A 19,700-nucleotide genomic window follows, 5' to 3' on the forward strand; every position below is an offset into this window, starting at 1 on the left:
GCGATAGCACAGCGGGTGGGGTGTTTGCCTTGCACGCAACCAACATGGCCGACACAGGTTCGATTCCCAGCATCCCATATGGTCCCCCAAGCACTGCCAGGGGTGATTCCTGAGTGCATAAGCCAGGAGTAACCCCTGAGCATCGTCTGGTGTGACCCAAAAAGCAAAAAAAAATCAGGGGAGAAAGAAGAGAATGTAAAATAATGGGTGAACAGTCATCAGGCCTTCAGTTGTACCAATGATATGAGTGATTGTTATAGCCATATATTCAAAACAAACTTAACAAAAATGGAAACACGAGAAATAAAGTGCAACCACAGAAACTGTAATGTGCCTCTCATGTTGAGGCTGGAGCTTTGGTTGGGCAGGGAATATGGAATCACTGGTGGAAGGAAATGGACACTGGTGGTGGGTGTGCTGTTAAAATACTATATGCCTAAAACTCAACTATCAATAGCTTTGTAAATCATAGTTCTTTAGTAAAAATTAAAAATAAAACTAGAAATTGAACTTCCATACAATCCAGCAATACTATTCCTGGAAATATACTGAAGGGCCAAAAGACACAATGCAGTAAAGTCATCAGCACACCTTTATTGTAGCAGTATCCACAATAGAAAAATGAAGTTATTAAATTTGTTTGAACATGGGTAGATATCCTATTTGTCCCTTTACCTTTCTTCCAACATTCAGTTTTTGTCCAGAGTAATCCATTTCCAACTATCATTTAATAGTGGTCTCTTCTCTATCCTAACTGCCCTTTCCCTCCCCCTCTACTACTTATGGAAATCTTCTAACCATGCACCAGTCCTCCTAGAATTTATTTCTACTGTTTTTGGGTATTAGTTTCATACTATTTTTATATCCCACAAATGAGTGCAGTAATTCTATGTCTGGGGCTGGAGCGGTAGCACAGGGGGTAGGATGTTTACCTTGCAAGCAACCAACCCGCGTTTGATTCCCAGCATCCCATATGGTCCCCCGAGCACTGCCAGGAGTAATTCCTGAGTGCAAAGCCAATAGTAACCCTTGTGCATCGCTGGGTGTGACTCAAAAAGAAAAAAAAATTAAAGTAAAAATTTAAAAAATTCTATGTCTGTTCCTCTCTCTCTGTTTCATTTCACTCAGTGTGATACTCTCCAGTTCATCCATTTATAAGTGAATTTCATCACTTCATTTTTTCTGGTGGCTGTGTAGTATTCCATTGTGTAGATGTACCATAGTTTTTTTTAATCCAGTCATCTGTTCTCAATCATATGGATGCCTGAGATGTACCATGGTTTTTTAATTCAGTCATCTATTCTCAGGTTGTTTCCAGATTCTGGCTATTGTGAATTGTATTACAATGAATATAAAATTGCAGATATTTTTCCTGCAGTGTGTTTTTGGGCACCTGGTGTATATTCCCAGAAGTGATTGTGGTATTGCTGTTTTGTATGTTAACTCAATTTCTAGTTTTTTGAGGAATACCCATATGTTTTCCAAAATGGCTAGACCAGTTGGCATTCCCAACAACAATGAATGAGAGTCCCTCTCTCTCTGCATCTGTGGTAGCACTGATTGTTCTTGTTCTTTTGAGTGTGTAAGTCTCTGTGGTGTGAGAGTACCTGTATTGCAAACCATAATACCCAAAAGGGAAGAGAGAGCAAGAGAGAGCAAGAAGAAAAGTGCCTGCCACAGAGGCAGGCTGGGCGGGGGGGGGGGGGGGGGGACATGGGAGGGTGGTGGGAGGGAAACTGGGAACAATAGTGGTGGGAAATGTACTGGTGAAGGGATGGGTGTCGGAGCACTGAATCATGAGCAACTTTGTTACTGTGCATCTCACAGTAATTCCATTAAAAACAAAAACATAAGGATGACAAAATAACAGTGAGGAAGGTTTCCGAGTTACTCCTTAAGAGAGAAACATTCAAATAGCATTAAGTAATATTGTGCTTTAATACTCTTAAAATTTAAATTTAAGCTTTGAAAATTAGAAAAACAAACATGAATGAACATGGAGAGTATCATACTGAGTGAAATTAGAGGGAGAGGGACAGATATAGAATTATTGCACTTACGTATGGGATATGAAAAAAACATAGTATGAGAACAGTACTAAAGACAGTAGAAAGGAGGACTGCTTCATGGCAGGAAGCTTGACACAAGTGGGAAGGGGGATTCAAGTGGGGGGAGGGGAGGGGAAAGCACTTAGGACAGAGAAGGAAACACTATGACAGTCTTTGATGGAAATGATCACTATGATCACTATGGACAAGAACTGAGTGCTGAAAGAAGGTAAACTGATATACACGGTGCCCTTTCAGTAACAGTATTGTAAACCACAGTGCCTAAAAGGAAAAAAAGGAGAGAGTGAAAGAGACAGAGACAGAGAGGAAGGGTGAGGAGGGTAGAGGGAGAAAGGGAGGAAGGGCTGGAGGGAAGGTGAAATTTACAGTGGAGGAAGGAAGGAAAGAAGGGAAGGAGGGAGGGAGGGAATGAAAATCACAAAAAACAAACATCCTCTCTACTATAACGTGGGGAAGACTGAGATCCTTGCCTAGAGCCATAAATACCATTTTCTTGAGAAGCAGTTTAAGGATAATTTTATATTTTATTTATTTTTATTTATATATGTTAAATTTTTTATTAATTCACCATTATTTAAAAAGTTGATAATTGAGGTTTAGACATGCAATATTCTAGCACCAATTGCACCACCAGTGTCAACTACTCTCCACCAAAGCCAATTCAAATTATATCAAGACATTAAGAGATTTTATTATGAAAGAAAGCTAGGACCAGAGAGATAGTACAGTGTGTAGGTCATTTACCTTGCATGCAGCCAACCAGAGTTCAATCCCCAGCATCTCATATGGTCTCCCAAGCACCACAGGAGTAATATCTGAGCACAAAGCCAGGAGTAAACCCTGGTCTCCAAATACAAAGAGAGAATGAAGGTCAACTTTAGTGGCGGGAATAGTTTGAGTCACATTCTAATTTTTTTTTTGTTTTAAACTCAAGACTATTTAGGGGCCAGAGAAGTAGTACAGTGGGTAGGGTGCTTGTTTTGCATATGTTGGACCCATATTTTGATCACCAGCACCTCGTATGGCATCCCAAGCCTTGCCAGGAGTGATCCATGGGTGCATAACCAGAAGCAAGCACTGAGCACTGCTGAATGTAGCCAAAAATCACCACTCAGAAAATAAACAAGCTCAATGATATTTAATAAGGGACTGGAGTGATAGTACAGCGGGTAGGGAATTTGCCTTGCATGCCGCCCGGGTTCAATCCCCTGCATTCCATATGGTCCCCCAAGCACCAGTAGGAGTAATTCCTGAGTGCAGAGCCAAGATTAACCTCTGAGCTTTGCTGGGTGTAACAAATATATATATATATTTTTTTAATAAGAAATTCGATTCTGTTATTGTTGCTGTTTTTGCGGTGCCACACCTAGCAGTGTTCAGAGTTTACTCCTGACTTTGCACTCCAAAATTATTCCTGGCAGTGCTCATGGAAACATGTGGTGCCAGAATCAAACCTTGTCAGCAACATGCAAGACAAACACCTTATTCACTTGTTCTATCTCTCCAGGAGATATAATGGCCCCAGGAATTTAATTCTTTTAAAAATAAATTATTATAGAACTGTAGCACTGTAGCACTGTCCTCCCGTTGTTCATCAATTTGCTTGAGTGGGCCCAGTAACGTCTTAAGGGAAACTTGTTGTTACTGTGTTTGCCATATCTTAAGAATCCATAAAATACACTGAGAAAAATATAGGCAAAATACTCCAAGATTTGGACCTCAAAGGCGTTTTCAATGATATGCTTCCATTAGCAAAGGCAACAGAAACAAAAATAAGCAAATGGGACTTTATCAAATTAAAAGGTTCATGCACTGCAAAAGAATCAAGGGTTAAAACTAAAAGACATCCAACTGAACGGGAGAAAATATTTGCACAGGAAATATCAGATAAAGGGTTAATGTCCAAGATGTATAAATACTCACAAGACTTAATGCACACACCCCGAAAAAAATAGAAAAACTCCATCAAAAATAGGGAGAGGTAATGAACAGACACTCACCTGAAGAAGGTACATAATTGGCCAATAAGCGCATAAAAAAGTGTCTCTCATCACTTATTATCAGGAAAATCCAAATAAAGATGACAATGAAATATCCTTTCACACCCAGGAGAATAGCAGATATGGAGGTCAGAGAGATAATACAGTGTATCAGGTGCTTGCCTTGCATGCATCTGACATGAGTTCAATCCCAGGCACCCCATAGCATTTCCTCAGGAGTGATCCTGAGCATTCTCTCAGGAGTAATCCCTGAGTGTAGAGCCAGGACCGGGTCCTGAGCACCTTCAGGTCCACCCCTCCCCAACAGAAAAAAAGGTCACATATAAAAAAAATTGGGGACATTCTGGGAAATAATTCTTAAATGCTGGCATCTAATTAATGAATATTATTAGATGAAATTCTTAATAATGAAATTCTTAAATGCTGTCATCTAATTAATGAATATTATTATGTAGGTTCTGGAAAACAATTCTTAAATTCTGTCATTTAGTTAGTGAATATTATTATATATGTCAAACAAAGTATTTTGGAAACTGACTCCATAGAGGTTCTACTATTATGTAACTTTTATTTTGTTCTGTTTTTGAGTCACACCCAGCCATGCTCATGGGGTTATTCCTGACTCTGCACTCAGGAATTACTCCAGTACTCAGGATCATATGGGTTCCGGGGATTGAACCTGGGTCTGCTGTGTGCAAGGAAAGCACTCAATCACTGTACTATTTCCCAAGCCCTGTTCTGTACCTTTAACATAGAAATACCGATGAGTCAAAATAAAGTTATTGGGTTGTTCCTTCTTTTGGGGGTTGGGGGATGGGGTTGCATTTAAAACAACATTTACTCCAGGCTCTGTGTTTGGGGGTCATGCTATAGTGACTATAAGGATAATTTAATTAGAGTATATCCTCAAATGAATAAAGCCTCCCCAACCCCCAAATTCTGGTTGAATCCCTGGAGTCATAAGAAATGTTTTATGAAAATTCTTAAGAGTCCTGAGTTCCTATTCCTCCTTTCCTAAATGCAGTTAGGCACTGTAGTGACACCAAAAATTTGTCTAGCATTGGTGGTATAGTGGTGAGCATCGCTGCCTTCTAAAATTTTTTTTGACTCAGTGTGACGTAGGTTTTCATGTTGTATCTTAGCAGATTGGACAGAGATTGAATCATTTAAAGACCTTAACTGTACCTGAGTTAATTTTGTTGAGCACAAAAATGACAGAATCAATTTCACCAAGAATGTAGCAGACCTTAAACTCACCTGAATTGAAGGCGTCTTTCAAATGGAGATGAAGGATTTCATGTTAAATTCTTTTTGTGGGGGATGAGGCATGTTGGTTTGGGCCATATCCTGTAGTGCTTGAGGGCTACTCACAACTGGGTGCTAAGAGAATCATTCAGTGCTGGAGACTGAGCCTGGTTTACCTGCATGCAAACTATGTGTGCAATTTGTTGAGCTATCTCTCTGGCCCTAAATGTCAACTCATAAACATCACATTTCTTTGACCATTCAGATTTATAGGTCAAAAGTTGTATTCTCTATACTGTCCTTTATAAATTCTATCATATCCAAAGTTGACTTGTAGTAGTCATTACTGTCATTTTTTAATCCATTTATAAATTACAATTTCAGTTTTTCTCTTAAAGGAATGGCTACCTCCTCCATTCTGGGCTTTATTTAGAGTTTAAAAGTGCTTTTTTTCTTTTTATATAGATATTTAGCTGTTTTTACTCCAATTTTAAAAAATTAACTCAGCATAAAAACCAACATTTTCATACCAAATAAAAATACAATTTGCTGCCAAGGCTTTTCTTTCATTTCTCCCTTTCAATGTTACTTACACTTATTAGACAGCTTTTTGGAATTTATTTTCATGAAAGTGTACATTTTATTTAAGACCTTATAGAAATATTATTTGTTTAATGCTATTCAAAAGTTAATAAGGTCAGATTATTCAAAGCAATCAATACAATAAAATTATTTTAGTAAGATCACAAATATTTCTTTTTAAAAAATTTAAGTTACCATGAATTACAAAGTTGCAAAGATATTTATGATTGAGCTTCAGGCATACAATGTTCCAACACCAATCCCTTCACCAGAATTCCCTACCCTCTAACAATGTTCCCAGTTTCCCTTCCCTCACACAAGCCTGCCTGTGTGGCAGGTACTTTTCCCCTCCACCAATGTCTTAGTGTTCCCTTATCTCTACACATCCCACTAGCAAATTTCCTACTGAAGACCAGTTCTCTCAGATCACAAATATTTCTAAAATCAGCTTTATTTGCTCTATGAAACACTGGGGAAATATGCTTTCCCCAGGGTACACTTATATGTGCAAGACAGTGCTAGAAGTCTCTCCCATCTCAGTCCCTATGGGAATTCATCTTCATCTGACACAACGTAGTTTACTTGTTAGTAGGTTCTGGGCCTGTAGTCTTAAGCATTGTTGGTTCGGTGGTCTGTTCACTGATACATTCCTACTTCATGATGGCTGTTACAGAGTAGTTCTTAATTAGATGGTTAATTAAAATAATCCAAAGAATCTAGAAGTTGCAGAGTAACTCACATCAGTTCATCAATGATGCAAACATTAGTATTAAAACATCTAGAAAAAGTTTTGAGCTTTTTTCCAGGTCTTTTGCTTCTTCAATGTGACAGTCTCTGAATTATGAGCAGTATCAGTCTCTAAACCTTTGGTCAGTGAAGACGTTTCAGATAAAATGATCTAGCAATTAACAAATGTGGGAGAGCATGAAGGGGAAAATTAAGCGGTAGCCTCAATGGGGCATTCGCGGGCCAGATGGCCGGATTCACCACAGCGATAGCAGTTAACCTGGCTGTTCTTGCTGCAGTTGATGGCCACGTGACCCGTCTCACCACATCGGTAGCATTTAACTTGGGTACAGTTCTTTTTAATATGACCATATTCGCCACAAGAGTAACACTTCTGCTCTTCATGACGCTCACAATCCCGAGCTAAGTGACCTGGTCTACCACAAGCATAACAGCACTGATCTCTCTCACGTTTCGGCTCAGTACAGTCCTTCGCGATATGGCCACTCTTCCCACAGTTGTAACAGATGTCTTCAAGCAGATCACAGTTTCTGACATGATGACCAGACTCACCACAGCGGTAACAGACATCAGGGGTGTTGGAAGTACTCGCACCACTTCTGCCCCGGTTTCTAATTACACGCCCTCGACTTCCTCCTTTAGGACAGCAGCGAGCCCAGTGGCCAGTGCGTCCACACTTGAAGCATTCCTTACTGGTCATGGTGGTGGTGAGATCTTAAGCTGGCACACCACTGCCCAGGAGGCCCCGTTGCAACTCCCTTGCGGTGTTAGTTAACTGTGGATGTTTTTCTCTTGGGGACTCGTGACGTCACACAAGGTTTGCATGCAAGCCTCCTGCTATGTCACAATTGCTTCAAGTGCCCTACCCTTCTTGACTTTCCTCCTACTTTTGAGGCTTATAAAGTAGGTAGCTGAGAGGTGGTGATGGTTTTATTTATAAATAAATAAATAACAGCTGGGTCATTAAATTTGACTTTAATGCTCTGTATTCTGAAAATGTGCCTAGTAGGGTTTTTTCCCCCATTAGTTTCTAGATCACAATGCTCTGGAGTTACTCCTGGCTCTGCACTCAAAAATCACTCTTGGCTGTGCTCAGTCCTGGGGATGGAACCCTGGAAGGCTGCATGCAAGCCAAGTGCCTTACCCACTGTACTATCTCTCAGACCCCTGTAGGTTTTATTTTAATTAAAATGTAGATTTTCTTTGTGGTACTAACCAGTTTACATATATTCCTTGAACATAACAAAAATGTGAGATTGACCTAATTCAGTAAATGAAAATAAAATGAGCAACCAATTTTGCTACAAATCAAAAATATAATTGTTTATAGGAATTCCTCGACCCCTCTCAGAGAGCCCAGCAAGCTACTGAGAGTATCTCGCCCACACGGCAAAGCCTGGCAAGCTACCTGTGACGTATTCGATATGACAAACACAGTAACAGCAAATCTCACAATGGAGATGTTACTGGGTCCGCTCGAGCAAATTGATAAACAACGGGAGGACAGTGACAGTGACAGGGATATGATATATATATATATAAAATTGTAAAAAGTCACAGTGAGATTTGCTCATAGCTTAGACTATTTTAGAGTAAGGATCTTAGTGTTTTACTTCATTGCTTGTTTGTTTGGAGAAGCTATATCCTGTCGTTCTTAGAGGTTTGATCCCCAGCCATGGTCCCCCACTCCTCCCAAAAGAAGTAGAGATTATGTGTGTAAATATAACTCAAATTATTATTTTTTAAATTTTATTTATTTATTTTTAATTTATATTAGTGAAACACCATGAGGTACAGTTGTAGATTTATAATTTTTAGTGCTTGGGTTTCAATTATACAATGATCAAATACCCATCCCTCCACCAGTGCCCATTTTCCACCACCATGGATCCCAGTATCCCTCCCACACCCATCCCCCCCATCCCACCCTGCCTCTGTGGCAGGGCATTCCCTTTTGTTCTCTCTCTCCTTTTGAGTGTTGTGGTCTGCAAAAGAGGCATTGAGTGGCAAACATGTTCAGTCCATAGTCTACTTTCAACATGCATCTGCACTCCTGGGAGAATCCTCCAAACACCCTTTATTTGGTGCTCCCTTCTCTATCTGAACTGCCCTTTCCCCTAGAATACCCGGCTGGCCTCTAAGCTATGGAGTAATCCTCCTGGTGTTGATCTCAGCTATTCTTGGGTATTAATCTCATATTTTGTTACTTTATATCCCCCAAATGAATGTAATCTTTCTATGTCTATCCCTCTCTTTCTGACTCATTTCGCTTAGCATGATACTTTCCATGTTGTACCACATGTATGTAAATTTCATGACTTCATCTTTTCTAACAGCTATATAGTACTCCATTGTGTAGATGTACCAAAGTTTCTTTAACAAGTCATCTGTTCTCAGGCACTCAGGTGTTTTGCAGATTCTGGCTATTGTAAAGAGTGCTGCAATGAACAAACAAGTGTAGATGTCACTTCGACTATACTTTTTTGCCTTTCTGGGATATATTCCCAGGAGTGGTATTGCTGGGTCAAATGGGAGCTCAATTTCTAATTTTTTTAGAATCGTCCATACTGTTTTCCAGAAGGGCTGAACCAGTCGGCATTCCCACCAACAGTGAAGGAGTGTCCCTTTCTCGCCAGATCCTCGCCAGCATCGGTTGCTTTTGTTCTTTTGAATGTGGGCCAGTCTCTGAGGTGTAAGATGGTATCTCATTGTGGTTTTGATCTGCATCTCCCTGAGGATTAATGATGTAGAGCATTTTCTCATGTGCTTTTTTGCCATTCAGATTTCTTCTTTGAGAAAGTTTTTGTTCATTTCATTGCCCCATTTTTTGATGGGGCTGGATGTTTTCTTCTTGTGGAATTCAACCATTACTTTGTATATCCTTAATATCAACCCCTTGTCAGATGTGTATTCGGCGAATATCCTTTCCCATTCTGTAGACTGTCTTTGTATTTTGGTCACTGTTTCTTTGCTGGTGCAGAAGCTTCTTAGTTTAAGATAGTCCCATTTATCTATCTCCATTTTTACTTGGTAGGCCAGTGGCGTGGCATCTTTAGAGATACCATTAGCTTCAATGTCGTGGAGGGTTTTTCCAACTTTGTCTTCAATGTACCTTATGGTTTCTGGTCTGATGTTGAGGTCTTTAATCCATTTTGATCTTACTTTTGTACATGGTGTTAGGCAGAGATCTGAGCCCACTTTTTTGCATGTAGCCGTCCAGTGATGCCAGCGCAATTTGTTAAAGAGGCTTTCCTTACTCCACTTCACATTTCTTGCACCTTTATCAAAGATTGGATGATCATATGATTGAGGAGAGATGTCAGTGTATTAAACCCTGTTCCATTGGTCTGCAGCTCTGCCTTTGTTCCAGTACCTTACTGTTTTAATTATTACTGCTTTGTAGTACAGTTTGAAGTTAGGGAGGTTGATTCCTCCCATTTTCTTTTCCCCAAGAATTGCTTTAGCTATTCGTGGGGGCTTATTGTTCCATATAAATTTCAGGAGTGTTTGCTCCATTTCTTTGAAGAATGTCATGGATATCCTTATAGGGATTGCATTGAATTTATACAACGCTTTCGGTAGTGTTGCCATTTTGACAATGTTAAGTCTCCCGACCCATGAGCAGCTGATATCTTTCCATTTCCTCATGTCCTCTTTTATTTCCTGAAGTAGCGTTTTGTAGTTTTCTTTGTACAGGTCCTTTACTTTCTTAGTTAAGCTGATTCCTAGGTACTTGATTTTCTGGGGCACAATTGTGAACGGGATTGTTTTTTCATGTAGCTTTCTTCTCTCTCACTATTTGCGTATAGGAAAGCCATGGACTTTTGGGTATTGATTTTATAGCCTGCAAATTTACTAAACACGTCTATTGTTTCTAGGAGTTTTTTGGTGGAGGTTATTGGGTTCTCTAAGTAGAGTATCATATCATCTGCAAATAGTGAGAGCTTGATTTCTTCCTTTCCTACCTGAATGCCCTTAATATCTTTTTCTTGCCTAATCGCTATTGCAAGTACTTCCAGTACTATACTGAACAGCAGTGGAGAGAGTGGGCATTCTTGTCTCATCCCTGATCTTAGCGGGAAGGCTCTCAGTTTTTCCCCATCGAGGATGATGCTTGCTGTAGGCTTGTGGTAGATGGCTTTAACTATGTTGAGGAAAGTCCCCTCTATACCCATTTTGGCTAGGGTTTTCATCATAAAGGGGTGCTGGATCTTGTCAAATGCTTTCTCTGCATCTATTGGTATGATCATATGGTTTTTATCTTTTCTTTTGTTGATATGATGGATTATGTTGACTGATTTCCGAACTTTAAGCCATCCTTGCGTCCCTGGGATGAATCCTACTTGGTCATGGTGTATGATCTTTTTGATGAGTAGTTGGATTCTATTTGCTAGTAGTTTGTTGAGGATCTTTGCATCTGTGTTCATCAGAGATATTGGCCTCTAATTCTCTTTCTTTGTGGTATCTCTGTCTGCTTTTGGTATTCAAATTATTTTAAGAAAAAAATTATCCTTTGTGTCATAATACTTTCCTGTTTTGTATTCATGTTGTAAAAACTACCGGTGGTGACTATTAAAATTGATTTTTTATTTACTATATGGTTTTAATGTAGTCTAAAACAGACGGACTTAGTCATAATAATAAAGATCTATAATAGCTTACTGTTTCAGTTATAGACGTTACCTATAATTTTCCATTTCAATGACTTTTTTTTGCTTTTTGGGTCACACCGGGCGATGCTCAGGGGTTACTCCTGGCTCTGCACTCAGGAATTATTCCTGGAGGTTCTCGGGAGAACATTTGGGATGCCAGGGATCGAATCTGGTCGGCCGCATGCAAGGCAAATGCCCTACCCCCTGTACTTCCACTCCGGTTCCTTCAATGACTATTTAGCCCTTTATTTTTACCCATGCCCTCTTTTTATCTACCTCACTTACTTTGTTACTTCAAATTCTTCACATACACCCCGATTTTACCATTCTCATAATATTGGTTGGATCAACATTCAATTTATTCAATTATTTGAATGATTTTTGATTGAATAAATATTGATTCAAATTTTTCAAATTATTATAGCTATATAAATGCTACTCATGGCTCAGTAATGAACACTTTAATTGTTTTTTATTATTTTGGAGTAGTTTATGAAAAAGATTAATACTATTTCTCCTTTAAATGTTTGGAAGATTTTCAAGTCAGAGAAACATACAGGAATTAGAACTCTTGGACTCACCCTTGTTTGATCCCAGGAACCACATATGGTCCTCCTGAGCACTGTCAGGGGTAATCCCTGAGTATAGAACAATGAATAAGCACAGCCAGATGTGGCCCAAGCACAGTCCCCCCTCAAATAAAAGTTTGGAATATTTCACTGAGTAAAGTCATCTCAGTCTGGACTTTTCTTGTGGGAAATTACTAGTTTAGTCTTTTCATTTGTTCTTTCATTTTTAAAAAATTTTCTTTATTTACCATTATTTCACGATACTATGAAATTTCAGAAGAGTTTTATGTCTGTATAAGATTCAGAGGTCAGAGCAATAGTAAAGCGGGTAGAGCTCTGGCCTTGCAAGTGGCAGACCAGAGTTTGATCCCCCGCACCCCATATGTAACCCTGAGCACTACCAGGATTAATTCTTGAGTGCAGAGCCAGGAGTAACCCCTGAGCATCGCCAGGTGTGATCCAAATAGCAGGAAAAAAATCCAGTGCACCCACTATCAAAGGTTTAGTACCATCAAACTCTCAAAATGACATTTTACCCATTATTTCTACCCTCTTTTCCTCTGGTAACCACCCTAGTTTTCAGTCTAGTAATTATTTTTGTTGTGTTTTGTTACATTTGTTTACTTTGATTTTTTAATTACACATATGATTGGTATTTCCATTCCCATAATTGTCTTTTAATTCTTCACTTATTTTCTTATAGATACATCCCAAGTTCCATCCCATGTTTTCACGAAAGGCATGGTTTTATGTAGTAGTCTATTGAGTGTGTATACCACCGATTCTTTATCCAAATCCCTTTGTTGTAGGTCTATTCAGAGTTTCTGCTCGAGTCAGTTTGGAAATTTGTGTCTTTGGTGAAAAGGACGAGTCATATCCTACAGTGCTGGGGCTTACTCCCTGGCTCTGTGCTAAGAGCTCAGAGGACCATAAAGGGTGCCGGGGATTGAACCCAGGTCAGCTGCACATAAGGGAAGTGTCCTACTCACTGTATTATCTCTCTAGCCCTAGCAATTTATGTTTTGATTTGTCTATTTCATCTAGGTTATCTAATTTATTGAGACAGTCATTCATAAAATTCTCACAGCTGATGGACTCTTGGTCTTGCTAAGAACCAAATTTTGTTGCAGAGGTAAGCTTCAAAAAGCAAGTTTATTTCTCCAAGTCAAAGAGAACAAGAGAGAACCAGAACCATCCACTGAAACAGGGAGCAAGCCTTCTAAAAAGGCTGCTTTTATGCCGTTCTATCTTGGTGTGGGTTCAAGCAGTGACTTGGGATTTCAGTTTGGCGTCTTGTCTCCCCAGAAAAACTCGGAAAGCAAAACCCATGAAGATTTTTAAAAAGAACAAATAATCCTTTGCTCCGTTTCCAGTCTTGCGTTGGAAAAGAAGTGAAATGATCAGTTTTGAAAAAGTCATTTGTTTGGCTTCTAGCCCAGCTAATGCAAGCTGCAAGCAGCTGAAACAGCTCCCATCTAGAAAAGTGCCTCTGGCACTGACTCAATAAATGAGAAGGGATAACAAAGCACAGTAATAGTCATAAATATTATTTTATTAATGTTGTTGTCACAACAGCAACAACATTAATACTTCAGCAACTTTAATTTCTTTAAGGTCTCATTTTATTTATTTTATTTATGGGGGGCATTCTTGGCAGTACTCGGGGGCTATTCTCAGCTCTGAGTGCAAAATTGTTTCTTGTGATGCTCGGGAGACCATATGCCACATAGAGGATTGAACCAGGCCTCCTACATGCAAAGCATTGATGGACTCAGCTCCTTGAACTCTCTGGCCCAGGCCTTATTTTTTTTTATCATTTTTTTTTATTAGTGAAACACCATGAGGTACAGTTATAGACTTATAAATTTTTGTGCTTGGGTTTCAGTCATACAATGATCAAGTACCCATCCCTCCACCAGTGCCCGTCCTCCCCCACCACGGGTCCTAGCATCCCTCCCACCCCCCAACCCCCCCCCCCGGTCCCACCCTGCCGCTGTGGCAGGGCATTCCCCCTTGTTCTCTCTCTCTTCTTTTGGGTACTGTGTTTTTCAAGAGAGGCATTGAGTGGCAATCATGTTTGGTCTATAGACTACTTTTAGCATGTCTCTCTCACCCTGGGAGAGTCTTCACAACACCCTTTATTTGGTGCTCTCTTCTCTATCTGAGCTTCCTTTTCACCTAGTGCATGTGAAAAATATTCTTTTTTTTTTTCTTTTTGGGTCACACCCATTGATGGTCAGGGATCATTCCTGGCTCTGCACTCAGGAATTACTCCTGGCGGTGCTTGGGGGACCATATGGGATGCTGGGGATCGAACCCAGGTCAGCTGTGTGCAAGGCAAACTCCCTACCCGCTATGCTATCACTCTGGCCCCCCAGGCCTTATTTTAGAAAGTTGTCCTCTCTTCTTTCCTCGGTCACTTAAACTAAAGTTTTTCCCTCCCCGCAACTTTTCCATTCCTTTCAAGTTCCTTTTGTAACTTTTTCATCTGTTGCTTTCCTTACTGTTTTTCTAGTCTCTAATTTATTCTTCTCTTCTTTGTTCTCTGTGGATGGGTTATATTAGAAAGGCGACTTAAGCATCCGTGATGGTGACCTCCATGTCTGGCTTGATGCTGACAGACATGATCTGCTTCATGATCTCATACAGGCTGTACAGGCCTATGACACGTTTTGTGGATGATCATCTGGAAGCAGTTCCCAGACTTGGACCCTTCACGTCACCAGGTCTTTCTGGTGGTGAGCCAGCATCTTGGTGAGCATCCAACCGACCCCTTCACTTTCAGGTTCCTCTCCTTGGTGTCCCAGATTTGGTCCGTCAGCGCACACCTTCTTCAGCTGCCTCAAGCTGCAGCTGGTGAGAGTGATGGGGATCCAGCGTGTAACATCTCTGGCTCCACCAGCATCTTCCTGGTGTTCTTGAAGGCCATGACTGAAATGTGGCTTCCTGACCTACTGGTTCCCCCATGCATGAGAACAACGGTGAGTCAAGAGCATGACCGAGCAGCACTGAGACCGAGTCTTCTGCAAAAAGGCTCTATTTAACTTCAGTTTTTATTATTTCCTTTCTTCTGTTTGTTTTAATATTAATTCCCCCTCCTCCGCCTCCTCTTCCTCCTCCTCCTCCTTCTTCTTCCTGCTGCTGCTTTTGTGGAAATTTCCAAGTCCTAAGGTGCCCTAAGGGGACCACTGCCAACCAACAATACCTGGGTAACTTGACTAAAAGATTCAATGCTTGAACCCAGGACCACCTTGGTAGTACTTGGAAGCTGCTAGGCTTATCTGGCAGTGCTGAAGGTAATATGGTGGGTGGGGTCAAACTTAAGGCCTCACACATGCAAGACAAGTACTCTCCCAGGTTGAGAAATCTCCTGCCCCAACCTACCCCCCTTTTCAGTTTCTTAGGGTGATTTACTTTTGTTTTATTTTTGGGGGGGGGGCACACTCAGTAGTACTTAGGGCTTATTCCTGGCTCTGTACTAAGGGAACACTCCTGGCAGTACTCAGGCTACCATAATGGGTACTGGAGATTGAACCTGGGTTGCCCGTGTGCAAGGCAAATGCCCTCCCCACTGTACTATCTCTCAGCTTCTCTTGGGGTTATTTGAAATAGATCTTGTTTTATAGCATAGGTGTATAGAGTTTCCCTCTCAGCAGCGCCTGAGCTGCATTAAATATTGTGCTTTCTTTTTCATTTATTTCAAAGTATTACCTAGCTTTCCTTGTATAGACTCCCTTTTTATACTCCCTTACAGCTATAGTTATGAAGACCAAATGGGTTCTATTTATTAGAATCAACTCTTCAAGATTTGGGGTCATAGTGTTTGTGCCCCACCCTGCAGTGCTGGGTTTACTCCTGGCTCAGTGCTCAGAGATCACTCCTGGAAAGCTCAAGGAACCATATGGGTTCCTGGAAATCAAACCCAGGTCAACCACATACAAGATAAGCATCTTACCTGTTGTGCTATCACTCCTGCTCCTTAATTCCTCAAGATTAGAAGACAAATGTAACATCTTTTGGCCATGTCTTGATTGTTTGTCACACAGGAGAGTTGTGCAGACTTGCCACATAAATAAAATGTTTATGTTCATTTACCAATTCCAGATCCCAATGTGATTATGAGAGCAGCAGTAGTAATTTTACATTTTGGCCTTGAATTTTCTGGATCACAGATCTCTAAACATATTATTGTATTTGTGGATCTCCTTGTAACCTCATAGATATTAACAATATAGTTAATCAATTCTGTCTTTTAGAAGAAATTCCTTGAGGTTTGATCTAGAAACTTTTCTTCCAAGTAGTCTGTAGGCATTCATAAGTTTTCATTTCTTTCTAAGTACTTTGTGACAATTTTCTATATTAAATTCTCTCCTACAGAAGGACCAAAAAAAGGAGCACAACCCGAACAGGAGTAAGGAAATAATAAAACTCAGAGCAGAGATTAACGAGATGGAAACCCAAAAAACAATCCGAAAGATCAATGAAACCAAAAGCTGGTTCTTTGAGAAAATTAACAAGATCGATAAGCCTCTAGCAAAACTCACAAAGAAAGGGAGAGAGAAAACCCTAATAAACCGAATCAGAAATGAAAAGGGGGTCATTACAACAGAAACCACAGAAATTCAGAGGATCCTCAGGGAGTACTTTGAGAAGCTTTATGCCACGGAACATCAAAACCCCGAGGAAATGGACAAATTCCTAGACTCCTACAGACAACCAAGGCTGAACCAAGAAGACCTGGAATACCTGAACAGACCTATCACCATCAAGGAAATTGAAATGGTAATAAAAAGTCTCCCCAAGCACAAAAGCCCTGGCCTGGGTGGATTCACTAGTGAATTCTTCCAAATCTTTAAAGAGGACTTACTCCCAATGCTCTTTAAGCTTTTCCACGAAATTGAAATATCAAAAACACTTCCGAACAGTTTCTACGAAGCGAATATCACACTGATACCAAAAGCAGACAGAGATACCGCAAAGAAAGAGAATTACAGGCCGATATCCCTGATGAACACAGATGCAAAGATCCTCAACAAACTACTAGCAAATAGAATCCAACTACTCATCAAAAAGATCATACACCATGACCAAGTAGGATTCATCCCAGGGGTGCAAGGATGGTTTAACATTCGGAAATCAATCAACATAATCCACCATATCAACAAAAGAAAAGATAAAAAGTATATGATCATATCAATAGATGCAGAGAAAGCATTTGATAAGATCCAGCACCCCTTTATGATGAAAACCCTAGCCAAAATAGGTATAGAGGGGACCTTCCTCAAAATAATTAAAGCTATCTACCACAAGCCTACAGCAAGCATCATCCTCAATGGGGAAAACTGAGAGCCTTCCCTCTAAGATCAGGGACGAGACAGGGATGCCCACTCTCTCCACTGCTGTTCAATATAGTACTGGAAGTACTTGCAATAGCGATTAGGCAGGAAAAAGATATTAAGGGCATTCAGGTAGGAAAGGAAGAAATCAAGCTCTCACTATTCGCAGGTGATATGATACTCTACTTAGAGAACCCAATAATCTCCACCAAAAAACTCCTAGAAACAATAGACTCGTATAGTAAAGTTGCAGGTTATAAAATCAATACCCAAAAGTCCATGGCTTTCCTATACACAAACAGTGAGAGAGAAGAAAGCAACATGAAAAAAACAATTCCGTTCACAATTGTGCCCCAGAAAATCAAGTACCTAGGAATCAGCTTAACTAAGGAAGTAAAGGACCTGTACAAAGAAAACTACAAAACGCTACTTCAGGAAATAAAAGAGGACATGAGGAAATGGAAAGATATCCCCTGCTCATGGGTCGGGAGACTTAACATTGTCAAAATGGCAATACTACCGAAAGCATTGTATAAATTCAATGCAATCCCTATAAGGATACCCATGACATTCTTCAAAGAAATGGAGCAAACACTCCTGAAATTTATATGGAACAATAAGCCCCCACGAATAGCTAAAGCAATTCTTGGGAAAAAGAAAATGGGAGGAATCAACCTCCCGAACTTCAAACTGTACTACAAAGCAGTAATAATTAAAACAGCATGGTACTGGAACAAAGGCAGAACTGCAGACCAATGGAACAGGGTTGAATACACTGACATCTCCCCTCAATCATATGGTCATCTAATCTTTGATAAAGGTGCAAGTAATGTGAAGTGGAGTAAGGAAAGCCTCTTTAATAAATTGTGTTGGCATCACTGGACGGCTACATGCAAAAAAATAGGCTCAGAACTCTGCCTAACACCATGTACAAAAGTAAGATCAAAGTGGATTAAAGACCTCAACATCAGACCAGAAACCATAAGGTACATTGAAGATAAAGTTGGCAAAACCCTCCATGACATTGAAGCTAATGGTATCTTCAAAGATGCCACGCCACTGGCCAAGCAAGTGAAAACAGAGATAGATAAATGGGACTATCTTAAACTAAGAAGCTTCTGCACCTCCAAAGAAACAGTGACCAAAATACAAAGACAGTCTACAGAATGGGAAAGGATATTCACCGAATACACATCTGACAAGGGGTTGATATCCAGGATATACAAAATACTGGTTAAACTCCACAAGAAGAAAACATCCAACCCCATCCAAAAATGGGGCAATGAAATGAACAGAAACTTTCTCAAAGAAGAAATCCGAATGGCAAAAGAGCACATGAGAAAATGCTCTACATCATTAATCATCAGGGAGATGCAGATCAAAACCACATTGAGATACCATCTCACACCTCAGAGACTGGCCCACATTCAAAAGAACAAAAGCAACCGATGCTGGCGTGGATGTGGCGAGAAAGGGACACTCCTTCACTGTTGGTGGGAATGCCGACTGGTTCAGCCCTTCTGGAAAACAGTATGGACGATTCTAAAAAAATTAGAAATTGAGCTCCCATTTGACCCAGCAATACCACTCCTGGGAATATATCCCAGAAAGGCAAAAAAGTATAGTCGAAGTGACATCTACACTTGTTTGTTCATTGCAGCACTCTTTACAATAGCCAGAAACTGGAAGAAACCTGAATGCCCAAGAACAGATGACTGGTTAAAGAAACTTTGGTACATCTACACAATGGAGTACTATATAGCTGTTAGAAAAGATGAAGTCATGAAATTTACATACATGTGGTACAATATGGAAAGTATCATGCTAAGCGAAATGAGTCAGAAAGAGAGGGATAGACATAGAAAGATTGCATTCATCTGGGGGATATAAAGTAACAAAGTATGAGATTAATACCCAAGAATAGCTGAGATCAGCACCAGGAGCATTACTCCATAACTTAGAGGCCAGCCAGGTTTCCTAGAGGAAAGGGCAGTTCAGATAGAGAAGGGAGCACCAAATAAAGGATGTTTGGAGGATCCTTCCAGGAGGGGAGATGCATGTCGAAAGTAGACTATGGACTGAACATGTTTGCCACTCAATGCCTCTTTTGCAGACCACAACATCCAAAAGGAGAGAGAGAACACAGGGGATTGCCCTGCCACAGAGATGGGGGGGATGGGGGGATGGGGGTGGGAGGGATATTATCCATGGTGGTGGAAAATGGGCACTGGTGGAGGGATGGGTATCTCATCATTGTATTATTGAAACCAAAGCACAAAAAATTGTAAATCTACAACTGTAAAAAAAAATAAAATAAAATAAAGGGGAAAAAAAAAGAAAAAAAATTCTCTCCTACATTTAAAATCCAGATAGATTTTTTGCTTCTTGCACTGAATCATGATTGATACAAATATCTCCAAAATTATTATGTCCTCCTTAAAAATACATGCCCTCTTTTAAAATGCAACTCATTTGCTTTATAACCAAACACCTTAACTAA

General features: G+C 40.1%; 1 protein-coding gene across 1 annotated transcript; it reads right to left on the bottom strand.

Annotated features, from left to right (window-relative positions):
* Nucleotides 1–6,833: 6,833 nt before the first annotated feature.
* On the bottom strand, nucleotides 6,834–7,343 carry ZCCHC13 (zinc finger CCHC-type containing 13). Its single transcript, XM_056130153.1, has one exon. It carries the CDS (start codon nucleotides 7,341–7,343, stop codon nucleotides 6,834–6,836), a length of 510 nt encoding a protein of 169 aa, XP_055986128.1.
* Between the last annotated feature and the right edge of the window lie 12,357 nt (nucleotides 7,344–19,700).

The sequence above is a fragment of the Sorex fumeus genome, unplaced genomic scaffold (assembly GCF_029834395.1).
Source record: "Sorex fumeus unplaced genomic scaffold, SorFum_2.1 ptg000073l, whole genome shotgun sequence".
Taxonomy (NCBI): Eukaryota; Metazoa; Chordata; class Mammalia; order Eulipotyphla; family Soricidae; genus Sorex; species Sorex fumeus.

Coding starts and splice junctions, on each gene's coding strand:
- ZCCHC13 (XM_056130153.1), bottom strand. CDS start 7,343: ATGACCAGTAAGGAATGCTTCAAGTGTGGACGCACTGGCCACTGGGCT.